At 42.7% G+C, this 14,729-nt stretch overlaps 1 protein-coding gene and 1 long non-coding RNA gene across 5 annotated transcripts; one reads left to right on the top strand and one right to left on the bottom strand.

Annotated features, from left to right (window-relative positions):
- The first annotated feature begins 174 nt into the window (after positions 1-174).
- On the top strand, positions 175-14,721 carry LOC124009884. 4 transcript variants are annotated; one of them, XM_046322108.1, is made up of 4 exons: positions 175-251; positions 11,036-13,037; positions 13,523-13,608; positions 13,948-14,721. In XM_046322108.1, the coding sequence occupies exons 2-4, from the start codon at positions 11,141-11,143 to the stop codon at positions 14,038-14,040; spliced, it is 2,076 nt and encodes a 691-aa protein (XP_046178064.1). In that variant the 5' UTR covers positions 175-251; positions 11,036-11,140; the 3' UTR covers positions 14,041-14,721. The 4 variants fall into 4 exon arrangements, with proteins under 4 accessions (XP_046178064.1, XP_046178061.1, XP_046178062.1 ...); XM_046322105.1 differs by lacking the exon at positions 175-251 and adding an exon at positions 2,097-2,464; XM_046322106.1 differs by lacking the exon at positions 175-251 and adding an exon at positions 2,097-2,464 and having other exon boundaries at positions 13,523-13,675; positions 13,921-14,721.
- On the bottom strand, positions 8,572-9,647 carry LOC124009886. The gene is made up of 3 exons (XR_006834330.1): positions 9,383-9,647; positions 8,776-8,950; positions 8,572-8,677 (listed from the first exon to the last, which is right to left on the bottom strand). It is a non-coding gene; the product is annotated as an uncharacterized LOC124009886 (long non-coding RNA).
- Positions 14,722-14,729: the final 8 nt, after the last annotated feature.

Raw genomic sequence — 14,729 nt, 5'->3', positions numbered from 1 at the left:
GCTGTTGGTGACATGCCTGTAACACCACATCAAATAGTATGTGTGTGTAACAACTGTCACCAAAACTGCTGTTTTGTGATTGGTTGATTCCCACGTACCCGATTTGTGTCACTGCCTGCCGCTGTGGCGTATTGTGTTGTGTGTGTGTGTGTGTGTTTGTTTGTCAGACATATATAGACAAGCACACTCCACTTCATCACTCCACCACTGGACCAGCCCAAACCCGGATCACCTTGGAAACTCCCTGAGAGGTAAGAGAGCAGCAACACAACACTCACTTTGTATCTATGACGTTTGGTCATGACCTAGTTTTTCAGCATCAGGCTGAGAATCAATACAGGCACTTTAGAGACAGTGACCAAAGTAGGAAGTTCATTAAATTACTTCACAGTTTTGTAGAAATGGTTAACTGTTCAGAGTATTGAGTAAATACAAAAAGAGTGAGAAAGATTGATAGAGACAAAGAAAAACAGGGAAAGAGAGAGAAAAAATGAAAGATACAAAGAGACAAAATGGTAGAGAGGGAGAGAGCTATGCTTAAACATAAATAACTTGTGTTATTGATATTTGGTCGATTCTGATCTTGTTGTTGCTTCAGTGTGTGGGTGAAGTGGATAGAAACAAATCTCTGCTCCAGTGAGCAAGCTGAGTTTAGGAGAAAACACAAGAGGGTGGATTCAACTGTAGAAACACTCACAGCAGCACTGCACTTTCCTGCACACACTGGAGAGGTTGTCAAGTGTACCACTGGTTTAAGACTGAAGGGAGTTTATTTTTGAATTATTATTTATTCGCTTTATAGGTTTTTTATTTCTGGGTGGAGGGTTGAGCCAAGTTGTTGTGAGTTGAGGGAAGAGCTTTTGAAAGCTACTCTGACATACAGTTTCAGGTATTTTGCACAGATGGAATGTCACTTGGGAACCAAAAGGTTCCAGTTTACGGGCATTCTCATTACAAAAGATAGGGATATATAAGGGGTATATCATTTTAACGAATTTGGGCAAATAGAACTAACTGTGTGTTGTATAGATTTTCTGTGTTTGTATGTATGTGATAGATACGGTGGTTTTGGGGGGATCTCTTCTGTATGTATGTAGATATGGTGGTTCTGGGGGTTATCTTCTGATTTTAATTAACTAACACCTTTAATGCCTCGTTTATCACAAAGTGTCCAAAGTGAACAATGGATCCCAAATATTGGGCACAGAAGAGAATCCACCTTGCTTAAAAATCCATAATTTATCCAGATTTGAATGGCTTTTGAATGGCAGTGAGTCAACTGTGTCTTAAATACATGTCATCACCCGAGGCTTCACTGGTGCCCCTCAGTTCTGGTTTATCTCTGTGTCTTAAATACATGTCATCACCCGAGGCTTCACTGGTGCCCCTCAGTTCTGGTTTATCTCTGTGTCTTAAATACATGTCATCACCCGAGGCTTCACTGGTGCCCCTCAGTTCTGGTTTATCTCTGTGTCTTAAATACATGTCATCACCCGAGGCTTCACTGGTGCCCCTCAGTTCTGGTTTATCTCTGTGTCTTAAATACATGTCATCACCCGAGGCTTCACTGGTGCCCCTCAGTTCTGGTTTATCTCTGTGTCTTAAATACATGTCATCACCCGAGGCTTCACTGGTGCCCCTCAGTTCTGGTTTATCTCTGTGTCTTAAATACATGTCATCACCCGAGGCTTCACTGGTGCCCCTCAGTTCTGGTTTATCTTTGAAACAGCTGACGCGGATTTCTCCTGGAAAGGTTTACAGATGTTCTAATTTTCCACCTGTAGCTACATCATATTAATACCACAACCCCGACAGCCCGAGAGACATGGTCATAGGAACGAAATGTATGGACAAAACCAGACAGAGATGGTTCACTCACATGTCAGAGAAAGAGTGTATATAATGTGTAACATTTTGTCAGCTGAAGGTAGAAGACGAAGGACCACAATAAATAATCAATCAGTTAACTAATAATTCGGAGAGCAACAGTGACCTTGGTCATGAAAATCGACTAGTGTTTCAAAAAGTGCGTGGGCAAAATCAAACGCTCAATAGCTGGTCCCTGAAAGAGATGGAGCCTGGGGGCGATAGCTAGACGCTGCAGAAGTCGATGCATGCGCACCCAACGTATCTATGTGATTGGGGACTAGGGAGGATGCTATGAGAGAAGAGCCGGGGTCGCGTGTGATTCAATGCCTTTCAGTGGCGTTTATGCCAATACTTATCGCGTCTGCTCTAGTTAACTTCAGACAAGTTTGCCATGCAGATCGATGATTCCAACCGAGACCCACCACACACACCCACAGAAACGCAAATATGTTCACTCTCCAAATCAAACCTGAATTACTCGCGACGGGTGGCCGCATGGTTGAGTTCTCCACTTGTCAGTGTAGTTCAAATAATATGTAGGCGCCTGGGTAAATTGGAGATGATATCCTTCTGGTTGCTCTGTTGGAGACTGCTGGTAGGTACCAGATATTTAATATATCCATATGCTGCATATTTTCGCCATGGACAAAAAAAAATATTGGCAGCATGCGCAAGGGCTGGATGAGTACATCAACCGCATGGATTTTGCTCGGCTAGGGTATACTACGTGAGATTATCTGTCACGATTCTGGGCATTTGCCTGCATTTACTATCTATCTACATTCCCGTTGCAGAATGTTTGAAACGTCTGTAATTTGCGCAGTGTGACTTTTGGAGCTGACATCCTAACTATTATTGGTACTCAGCCATATAACAGGTGGTTTGCCTTTATGAAGAAGAAAATAGTAACTTTACATTAAGATATTTTACACATTTATTATCATAAAAGCATTCATTCTGATAAAGATATTTTCTTTCACATCCTATCACTGCAAATGACGGTTCTTTTTCCCGTTGGTTGGGTATCCTAGGAAAATATGGCTTAAGGGAGAGGATGTTGGGGGGGGGGTCTCCTTATTCTTAATAATCAAGTAATCTTTTAGTTGTATTTCCACCCCCCCCCCCCCCCCCACCCCCACCCCCACACACACACACACACACACACACACACACACACACACACACACACACACACACACACACACACACACACACACACACACACACACACACACACACAACAGGATAACAGGTAGGTCATCTTGCTGTAACCTGTTGATGTCATCTTTGTTGTGTCTGCAGATAATCAAAGGCTGTGCAGAGAGAAGACTCCATTTTCCTATCAGTTGTGATGTGTAGCCTACAGGTTCATACCATGGGCCTTGTGGTCATTATATAACAGTACACATGACATGGACACACAAAGATATATGACGGTGAAGGTGAAATGGGTTGCCAGCCCTAGGCCTGTTGTAATTTGACCGACTGCAAAACACCAAAAGAACCATGATTTCCTCCTCATTCCTTTTTTTTCGACCATACTTTACAACATTCACAATTATTAACGGCTATTCAGTAAAATGTACATTTATTGATGGTGTGTGTATAGTTTAGGCTACGCTACTTTTCAACACCCATCCCTGCTATATCTTTCCAGATAAATCTGGTCCATCTGATAAATCAAGGCATCACAGTTATGGCAGAGAGCTGAACATTTAACACTGCCATATGTGCATGTAATTTGACCCAGAGGATGAAAGATTGTACACTGTACAAGCTGTCCCCAGGAGGGCTTGGATTTTCATATCAGCAAGTTTCTAGGCAACCGTTCCAAAGCTATATTTATATACAGTATGTTGGCTCATGAATATGAGATTCACATCCAGTGGACTTGATCTCCAACCATAACGCAGTCAAGAGACACCAGTAGATGTGCTTGACAGCAATTAGCGAGGAACAGCATGTACTGTATGGTGGTGCACTGGAGATTGGAGAAGCAGAACTATGGCAAGTTGAGAGCTTCCCACTGGAAACTGTACAGGCAAAGTAACCACTCCAACGATCGGCTATAAGATTGATACCGCATTATGGATGAATTACTGTTACAGGTTGAATCCAGGTCTTAGCACAGGGTTGTGGATGGAGGCTGGGCTGGATGCCCTGAGGGCTCGAACGTACTGATTCCCTGTTCTGCAGTACCAGGACCCGATGTTCAAACGCTATGGGGAACAACCCGAAATGGTGGGGGCGAGGTATTTAGACCATACATAATGCATCCAATTTGTTCTTTCAGATGGGTTTATTCTGTTCTCTGCCAAACACCATTACAGTCACAGTACACAGGCCCACATGAGCACAAACACACACACACAGCCTTAATTGTATGTATTTTTTTCTCTCCAGATAAAGCAACAGTTGATTCTTAGCATATACAGTGGGGAGAACAAATATTTGATACACTGCAGATTTTGCAGGTTTGCCTACTTACAAAGCATGTAGAGGTCTGTAATTTTTATCATAGGTTTACTTCAACTGTGAGAGACGGAATCTAAAACAAAAGTCCAGAAAATCACATTGTATGATTTTTAAGTAATTCATTTGCATTTTATTGCATGACATAAGTATTTGATACATCAGAAAAGCAGAACTTAATATTTGGTACATTTGGTATATTTGGTACTTTGTTTGCAATTACAGAGATTATACGTTTCCTGTAGGCAATACGGACTTTCAGGTCCCTCCAAAGATTTTCTATTGGGTTCAGGTCTGGAGACTGGCTAGGCCACTCCAGGACCTTGAGATGCTTCTTACGGAGCCACTCCTTAGTTGCCCTGGCTGTGTGTTTCGGGTCGTTGTCATGCTGGAAGACCCAGCCACGACCCATCTTCAATGCTTTTACTGAGGGAAGGGGGTTGTTGGCCAAGACTCGCGATACATGGCCCCATCCATCCTCCCCTCAATACAGTGCAGTCGTCCTGTCCCCTTTGCAGAAAAGCATCCCCAAAGAATGATGTTTCCACCTCCATGCTTCACGGTTGGGATGGTGTTCTTGGGGTTGTACTCATCCTTCTTCCTCCAAACACAGCGAGTGGAGTTTAGACCAAAAAGCTCTATTTATGTCTCATCAGACCACATGACCTTCTCCCATTCCTCCTCTGGATCATCCAGATGGTCATTGGCAAACTTCAGTCGGGCCTGGACATGCGCTGGCTTGAGCAGGGGGACCTTGCGTGCGCTGCAGGATTTTAATCCATGACTGCGTAGTGTGTTACTAATGGTTTTCTTTGAGACTGTGGTCCCAGCTCTCTTCAGGTCATTGACCAGGTCCTGCCGTGTAGTTCTGGGCTGATCCCTCACCTTCCTCATGATCATTGATGCCCCACGAGGTGATATCTTGCATGGAGCCCCAGACCGAGGGTGATTGACCGTCATCTTGAACTTCTTCCATTTTCTAATAATTGCGCCAACAGTTGTTGCCTTCTCACCAAGCTGTTTGCATATTGTCCTGTAGCCCATCCCAGCCTTGTGCAGGTCTACAATTTTACCCTGATGTCCTTACACAGCTCTCTGGTCTTGGCCATTGTGGAGTGGTTGGAGTCTGTTTGATTGAGTGTGTGGACAGGTGTCTTTTATACAGGTAACGAGTTCAAACAGGTGCAGTTAATACAGGTAATGAGTGGAGAACAGGAGGTCTTCTTAAAGAAAAACTAACAGGTCTGTCAGAGCCAGAATTCTTACTGGTTGGTAGGTGATCAAATACTTATGTCATGCAATAAAATGCAAATTAATTACTTAAAAATCATACAATGTGATTTTCTGGATTTTTGTTTTAGATTCCGTCTCTCACAGTTGATGTGTACGTATGATAAAAATTACAGACCTCTACATGGTTTGTAAGTAGGAAAACCTGCAAAATCGGCAGTGTATCAAATACTTGTTCTCCCCACTGTATGTGGTCTCCAAGCTTTCACATATCTTAGGCAATATACACGCTACGCAGCTTGACTTGAAAAATAATTGCTGTTAACTGGTGGACGGTAGCCCATGCCAAATTCAATGGTGCGAATTGGCAGTATTGGTGTGTGGGTGTATTCACTGTGCAATACATGTTGTCTTAGCGATATATACTGTATGATGGTTAGGACTATCGTGTGTGTGTGTGTGTGTGTGTGTGTGTGTGTGTGTGTGTGTGTGTGTGTGTGTGTGTGTGTGTGTGTGTGTGTGTGTGTGTGTGTGTGTGTGTGTGTGTGTGTGTGTGTGTGTGTGTGTGTGTGTGTGTGTGTGTGTGTGTGTGTGTGTGTGTGTGTGTGTGTGTGTGTGTGTGTGAGAAGGGGGGTTCTGTGTAGGCTGAATTGTGTGTATTTGCTTTACATCCCCACACAGTCAGTTTCAATCACATGTCAACTGAAATTAAGGGTCACAGAAAATGGTCTGGTTACCATATTTCATAGCATGCATGTTTTGCATGAAAACCTCGTCCAAATGTCAATCTAAAGACACCTTAAAAAAAAAAATCGTCAGCTGCATATTCTTTGACATCCCCGTGTTATCCCTGGCAGAATAACATGCTTGGCTGAGAAACGAAGGAAATCATGCTAATTCTAACCCACTTAGAGCGATGCCATGCTCAGTTTGCAGCACTTCTCATCGTGACTTATGCTATCAAAAGATTTCCTCCCACCCTCGGTGAGCACCAACGTGAAGACAATGCTTTGATGAAATGAAAGTGGCATGGTGAAACTCTGGTGTCATATCACAGAGAACCAAAGTCTTAACCAATTGTGGGTGTTATACTACCTATAAGGAGGTCTTTGAAGAGTTTACATCCAAAACGCTATATCCACCAATCAGAAGTGTATGTTTATAGGTAGCTTTATGTGTGTGTAAAATATTACTACCCACTGGGCACACACTGGTTGAATCAATGTTGTTTCCACGTGGAATAGACGTTGAATTGACGTTCGTGCCCAGTGGGTGTCCTAGATATTTATTCATAGCTTTTAGATGTGCATTACAATTGGTTTTGTAGCGAAACACTATATATACACATTGTTTAGCTGGAATGGAATATTCAAATACTGTATATTTAACATATAAATTCAACACATCATAAATCTAGCCTTAAGTTTGGTTAAAAGTTAGGGATCCTCCCAAATGGCACCCTATTCCAAATATAGTGCCCTACGTTTGACCAGAATCCAGATCTCATATTATTTATGTCTCAAATGTATCAGTTGTACAGTTTTAAAAATTAAATTAAAAAACTTCAAATATTTGTCACATTTGTGACCGATCGCCTTGAGTCGGTCTAATGTATCAAAATTTGATTTTTTTTCATATTGGATAAAAGCAGAGACACAGAGCTACAAAATGGTATATTATACATTGCATTTGAGGAACAATGGGAAAGTAATTCTGCTTTGAAAGTTGATAAACTTGTAACCCCACTTTTGAGAAAATGGCTCTTGAATATTTTTGGTACACCAACTGGAGAGCTCTTTGTCTACACCCATTCAGCATTGTTCACACCCTCTTAAACCAGCCCCACCCATCTCTTTAAGGATTCACATGTGAGGTCATGTGGTAAACAGTGAGTAGTGTAGTAAAGATTATGACTAAAAGTGGTAAAAGTAGTAGCCCACAATAAGTACAAATTCCAGGTAAACAGAAAGTGTCCAGATAAAAATATTAGATGACGCTTACCCAGACACACTTGTCTAAATTGATGGGTCATGTGAAAGAAATTCTATAACCCAGAGCCAGATCTTGCAAAGTGGATAGGTCTCTACAGAAGGTGTAAACGGTGCAGCGAAATGGTTACTTGCATATTAGCAGTATCAAAATTAGATAGTGTCAATATAAATAAAAAAATAAGTGTCAATGCTTGTAGAGAAAGAATAAAATAATATACCGTATGTACAAGAACAATATCAATAACGATATCAGTGATACTGGTAATAGACGAGGTAGTTATATGCATACAATCAGGGGTAAAGTGGCTGAGCAGCAGGATAACAAAATAAATAGTAGGAGTAACATATGGCGTGTGTGTTAGGAGAGAGTTATGTGAATAGAGGCACTGCAGATAGTGTTGATGACTGGGAACAAGCCCCCGGTGATGAACTGGTCTGTCCTAACCACACATGAATATTTGGAGAGCCCATTTCATAAATATACATTTGTCAAGCTGTGTCCAGTCCAGGTAGTACTTGAACAGGCAGACCATCTATGGGAGGAAGGATGTCAGCATTGCACAGCAGCTAAAACCTGGTTTCGACTGAGTCTGAAAGCTCCTTGGCGACAACACCAGGCACCAGAGCATCAAAGCTGGAAAACAGGAAATAACAAAACAAAATGAGAAGAAATTACAACCTTGCATAACATCAGTTCAAGTTTAGATAACAAGAATGACCTCATACAATGCAATGAAAATGATATTCACCTGAAGTGCTGGTACTGCTTGATCTGTGGCAGCGGCCTGAAGTACGGAGTGTTGTTGCCAGCCGTAGCTTTCCACCAGCACCGTACCATCCTCCAGTCCAACCAGCTGTGGGATGTTTACCCCTGTCACAGTGCTGCCCTTCACAATCCCTGTGAGTTCAAACCCCTGAGCTGACAAGGTACAAATCTGTCGTTCTGCCCCTGAACAGGCAGTTAACCCACTGTTCCCAGGCCGTCATTGAAAATAAGAATCTGTTCTTACCTGACTTGCCTGGCTAAGTAAAGGTAAAAATTTAAGTGCTTGAGATGTGGAGCAGCAATTTTCGCCACAGATTCCTGAAGGAAGACAGCCCAAGTATGCGTACCTCTGGAAAATACACAAATAATGTGAGATCAACAAAAGTAGTGCCAATCATGTTGGAGGTAAATTAAATAATCAAATGTGTTGTTTATGCTTTTACATACCAAGTGTTGTCATCGATTCCTTGTAGAGACGTCACACCACTGTTTTTGTCACGAGATTTGCGTAGTTGTTGAAGTTCACAAGTCCTCATGTTTCAAGTGTAAGCTCTCTTTTTGATGGGAGGCAATTAGACCATTCTCCTTGTATGACTGGTGGAGGATAGTCAGATGTGCTCTACTGAAAGACAAATTCCAGATACAAATATTTTAGCATTATTATACAATAGATGGCCGTAATCACAGTCAGACACTCCTGGATAACTTGATGGGTCATGCAATCATCTGGCGAAGTGGAGTCTTTTGTTTAGACATGTAGCTAGTTAGCTAAACAATGAACTATAAACCCAACCCATAGAGTACTAGCAATACAAACCAATTGTTATAGATAGCCAATAGGTTAAATGTCAGCTGGTTCATTAGCTAACATTAGGCTATAAGTAGTAATGTAATTGGCTTTCTGAGATAATATTACTACACAGATACACATAATGTTAGCTAGATAGCCAACCACCTAACGTTACCTAGCTAGCTAATAGTGAGCTTTAACTTGCAATGAAAACAACTTTGACAAAATTAGAAACGTATAATGTCTCAAACTAATATCTCTTACCCATATACATGGATGAACGCTTCACGACAGACTGCAACCACTTTCATCAAATAAGAGGTCCTGTATCCTTTCTGTTTTGTTTATACAGCTTGCTTGGCTCATTGTGTCAAGTCACTCTAGTTCACACTGACCGTGTGCAATGCCATAAGAATCGTCCTCCTGAAAGTAGTCCAACTTTTCCCCACTGACCTTTGTCGATAGCGCCTGATAAATTCAGGGCAGCAATGTTATTGAGCGCACATTTGCAGTTTTCCATGGCTAATGTTATATCTTTCGGAAAAAAACTGCAGTAGAAAGGATTACACATAACAAGCAGCTCATTTTATAGACAGCAGAGGCTACACGGTAGACCAATCCGAAACTCATCTCTCAGCATGTCCAGCCCATTCATTATCTCTGCCAATCATGGCTAGCGGGAAGGTCCCTGTCTTTTTCTGTGGCTAAACCAACTAGGCTCGTAATTTAACAACTTTATTCGTATTTACAGATGACATACAACTTTGTAATTAAGGCACATGAAAGTTCAAATGTTCCAGAAGGCATTTCTGCCAAAAGAAACGCATTTTGACAACAAAAAAATTAAACATTCAAATGCCTCCTGTGAAGTCGTGACTTGCGACATGCTTAGTTTCCTGAAATGAGTCACATTTCACAGTTATGGTAGAAATTACAAGATTATGTGATACGGCTGTTATTGCATCAAATGGCTGTTTCATGCAACAGAATAAGGTGTTGTTAGAACACTCATCTGTGGATGTTCTACTGAGGATGGGCCTCTAGAAGATTTACGATGTCTTTGGGTGATACTGCATTCCAGAGCATGAGTTAATGTTTCTGTACTGAGGTACCAGGGGGAGATGGCTGCAGTATGGAGGTGGGGGACCAGACCCTGGTCTCTACACAATGAGAACTGTTTTTACAGCAGATACTGTCTGCTGTGACTTATAAATACCTTTCATACAAATCTTAACCTTGTGACCCATTCCATACATCTGTTTGTCATGTAGACTTAAGGATTGTGGACTTTGCTATAAAATTGTGGCTCGAACCAGCTCGTTGAGTTCGCAGTGATCACCTCCAGGGGTGATTACCGACCAGCTCCATTACTGCAGTAATTAAATAATAAAGTTTTGAAGAAATCTAAAAGTCTATCCTTTTGATTACAATGATTCCACCACAGTGTAAAATCTTGCAGGGACACTTCTCTGTGAGAGTGAGGTGGATACATCTCATTTTGCGACAAAATGTGATCGTTTGTTTCTCTGAAATGAAACCATCTAGTCATAGGTTTCAAACAAATTCATGTCTGTCATTTAACAACCCCGTGTCATCATTAGATGGGGAAAAACACAATCTATTTAATAAGTTCTTTAAACAAAAAAGGTTAATTGACCAACATTCCAGAAAATTGATATATAGTGTTTTGGAATTAAATTCTTACACCGAACTGAGGGTACTGGCTGGTATAGGGGTTCTTATTCTCTTGTTTAAAAAAAGGTCAAATAAAAAAAAATCTTAAATTTGAGATGTAATATGTAAAGAATTCTACTCACCACCACACTTCAAAAAGAGCCATTGAAGGAAGAAAACTGATAGAAATACCTCATACCAAGACAGGTTCTCCTCTGATAATGTTTTATTTGGCTTCCATAGAGAGCCACAGCTGGAGTGAAGACGATAAAGGGGAATGAAGTGATTGAGGGCTGCAGTGCTATCGACACTCCACAAGAGAAAGAATCCCACTCTGGGGCCATAGCCATGGAGACCAGCCAGCTTTCAGAGATGGCGAACCTAACAGACTATAAAATGGATTCTGGGGAAACAGAGGACCAGAGACACCTGCTTAGCGAAAGCGAGGAAGAATGTGACCGAGAACCTTTCGCAGAATACAGAGGAACAAAAGAGAACTTAAAAACGTCAGTGGATGAACCGGACGAAGATGATGAAAGTGGTGAGGTGAACAGAGAGGAGGAGACTCACAACTTTGAGACTGGACGAAATGATTTCAGTCTAACACAGTTACTCAACTCCTCAAGTATATTTGGTAGTGAACCCGTTTGCAAGGTGGAAGACCTGCTTGCACAAGGTCACCTGGGCAACTCTTCTCCATCAGAAGTGACGATGACACAAGAGTCCATCTTGGAGCAGCACATCCGAGAGGAGGTCTCCTCAGATGTCTCAACAGGGTCCTGTCACGACCCTGACCGAGATGACCTGAGTGACTGTCTCCAGGTAGAAATGGCCATCGTGTCATCAGACAGCGAGGCTGACGACCAGTGGAGGTCCACTTTTGCCTCTACAGTCAACAAGGAGGAAGGTTGTGATGGAAATGCTCAAGAGGCCCTCGAGAAGGACAGAGTCGCAGGGGAGGTAGAGAATGGGGCCATGGGTGAAACTGGAGATAGTCCTCGCGTTCTTGAACAACCCGTTCTTGAACAACCCGATTGCCCGACAGAATGCGAGATCCAAGACATGCCCTCTGGCAAGTTCCAGGGCTTATCCAAAATTCCAGAGGATGAAGAAGAGGTCAGCCAAGGCAGGACTCGCAAAGTGAGTCGTTCTACATCTGCAAGCTCTTCTGCAAGCTCTGACCCCGACAAGAAGGTTCCTAAAGACTACTGTGTGATACAAGAAATGAAGAGCAAGAACATTAGTACAGAGCATGTGGACTTCCAGGGGGCTCGGAAGCAGTGGCGTCAAATGGAGGAGCAGACCCAAGGAGAGGTCCAGGTCCTCCAGCCCACTGTCAGACAGCATGGGATGTGCCAGGGAGGTCACAGCGCCATGTACACACCCGTCAGGAACATTGACCGACCCAGGAGGGACCCCGAAATTGACAGCCTTGCCCTTGGTGACTTTCAACACACTCAGTTCAGCCCATGTTCAGAAGACTCCGGTATGGATGACTTCAGCTACAGGTCCCTTTACGAGGACTCAGACAACCCTGTCGAAAGGGAGATACGACAGACCATAGAGCGTGAGGAGAACTTCAGGCGTGAGAGAGAGATTGCCAAACAGGGTCAAGCTGGAGAATCATCTGCACATTCGAAAACCCGACCAACTACTCTCTACCCCGGCAAGTACGGCAAAGGCCTTTGCCATGAGGTGGAAGAGAAACGGAAGATGTTTGAGTCTAGTGATCCCGGATGCAGGCCTTTAAGGTCTCCCAACGCAAAGAACCCAACCGTCTCCATATCCACCTCCCCATCGCCCACACCAAGGGGTGCAACCTACCATGAGATGACCGCCCAAAATGTCATCATCCTGGAGCCAGACTCCTACCCCACCAGCCCGAGGCACCGCACCCGGGGATCCTTGCTATCTCCGGGGCCCAGCAGGTACAGCGAGTGGCCCTTGGAGACGTCAGCCAATGTCATCATTTTGGAGACGTCCAACCTGATCATCCGGAGTGCCTCCGAGTTCTGCCTGAGCTCGGCCTCCTGCCAGGAGACCCAGGAGAGCACATTTGTCAACAACCCCTTCTTCAAGCTGCGCTCGCGGAGCTCCATGTCCCTGGTGGACCAGGAGATTAAGATGGTGAAGCAGAGGGAGGAGGAGTGGAGGAGGCAGAAGAGCCAGATGCAGACCAGAGAGAAGTACGACACCGTCCTGGTGTCCCCAAACCTCCTTGATAACCTGAGCTTTGATAAAGCAGGTATGTGCTGATTAATGATGTGCATGTGTAACCGTTGTGAAATGGCTAACTAGTTATCAGGGTGCACGCTAATAGCGTTTAATTCGGTGACAGATCTCGCTCCGAGACCTTGAAATAGCCGTTTCCCTTGCTCTGCAAGGGCCGCAGCTTTTGTGGAGCGATGGGTAACGGTGCTCCAAGGTTGACTTGTCGATGTGTGCAGAGGGTCCCTGGTTCGAGCCCAGGTAGGGGTGAGGAGAGGGATGGAAGGAACACGTACACGTGGTCGTTATGGAAAAGAGTTTGTGGTTTGTAGGGGTGTTGTGTTTTCATTGCATCATTAGTGGTATTTGTCTGACTCAACAGCTGATCTTTTCATCTTACCTGCCTTAAACTTATAGCATACTTAGGATATACTGAGCGTCTCATGCCCAATTAGTCTAAATTCATGATAGGTCTCTACGCATATGAATGTATGAGTATTAATTGGTTTCTCTCTTTTTCAGAAGTGCCATTGAAATGTGTGTCTTCCCCTTCATCACCATCAAGGACTCGAAAGCTGGACCGCTCCACCCTGTCATGTGACCATAGGGTATGTCTCCTATCTCCAATAATTCAAGATGAACAGAATGTGTAAACAGATGCACGCACATTTTCAGGTGACTAGGCTAGCTTGGTCAATTCCCCTGTGCTGTTCGTTGTAATGTCAAAATGCCAAACATGAGCAGGCTAGAAAAATGCTTTAGTCATCCGATTGGCTCACGAAATTGAAATCGGAATGACTCATTTAAATAACATTGCATGTGCTCATGTTTAAGTCTTCTCATTACATTTCCCCGATAATATTTTGCCATTAACCATTTTAATAAATCACCATCCATTTTCACCTTGAAACTGCATGCAGTTTTACAGGTGAAACTCTTTCCTCCAGTTCCCAGAATCTCTCTCCCCAGGACCGAGGAAAAAGAATGCCATGGCTCAGAGATGGGAGGCAGGACTATTTGTCAACCATGAACAAGAGTAAAGAACATCAAACCAGAATAATACCGTGCCATACTACAGACGTCAACTTCCTGAACTTTAGATGTTTTCCAGTTCTGCTATTGAGACAGCTTGAATATTTACCGGTACTGTAGCTTAAAAATTGTGAAACAAAAATGTAAGTTAAAAATTGTAAGAGATACAAATTTGAAGATAGCTGGACTGCCAGATGCTTTTTGAATGTGACAAGTACGCGATTATATTGTCTGGTTAAGATTTTTACATTTTTTAAGTACCGTCTTGGTTATACAAAAGATATTGCATTTTTGTATTGTATTCACAGACTTTAAATTAAAAAGGCTGAGAAATGTGGTGGACTTACACCAGCGACCAATTTGTTTGTAAAATAATGTATATTATGACTACCTGCATAATTAACTTCATGCAAAGTGTTTAATATGATAGCCACTTCTAGTATATTCAAAGCTTGACCTGACATTGCCATTTTGAGATGCCTTTTTTTTTTTAAACCTTCAAATGTGATATTTTTTGGGTTGCAGTTGGTTTAGTATTACTTGCTAGAAACACAAAACTCCAAACAGAATACTTTACCGCTTAAATGGCATTCATCATTTTAAGTGTTGTTTCATGGAGAACGTGTTTTTTGTTCATTCTCAATTGAAAATGCTACAAAATAAAGTTGGATTGACATTAAGGACAATAATTGGCTGT

Source organism: Oncorhynchus gorbuscha, linkage group LG22, assembly GCF_021184085.1.
Source record: "Oncorhynchus gorbuscha isolate QuinsamMale2020 ecotype Even-year linkage group LG22, OgorEven_v1.0, whole genome shotgun sequence".
Taxonomy (NCBI): Eukaryota; Metazoa; Chordata; class Actinopteri; order Salmoniformes; family Salmonidae; genus Oncorhynchus; species Oncorhynchus gorbuscha.
The sequence above is the reverse complement of the archived record's forward strand: the minus strand, read 5'-3'. Positions and strand labels throughout refer to the sequence as shown.

What these genes read in the sequence shown, in the direction of transcription:
- LOC124009884 (XM_046322105.1), top strand. Translation starts at nt 2,261, where the DNA reads ATGCAGATCGATGATTCCAACCGAGACCCACCACACACACCCACAGAA. An exon ending in TGCTCTGTTGGAGACTGCTG is followed by an intron (nt 2,465 to 11,035) that starts GTAGGTACCAGA and finishes TGGCTTCCATAG; the next exon opens with AGAGCCACAGCTGGAGTGAA. An exon ending in CCTGAGCTTTGATAAAGCAG is followed by an intron (nt 13,038 to 13,522) that starts GTATGTGCTGAT and finishes TCTCTTTTTCAG; the next exon opens with AAGTGCCATTGAAATGTGTG.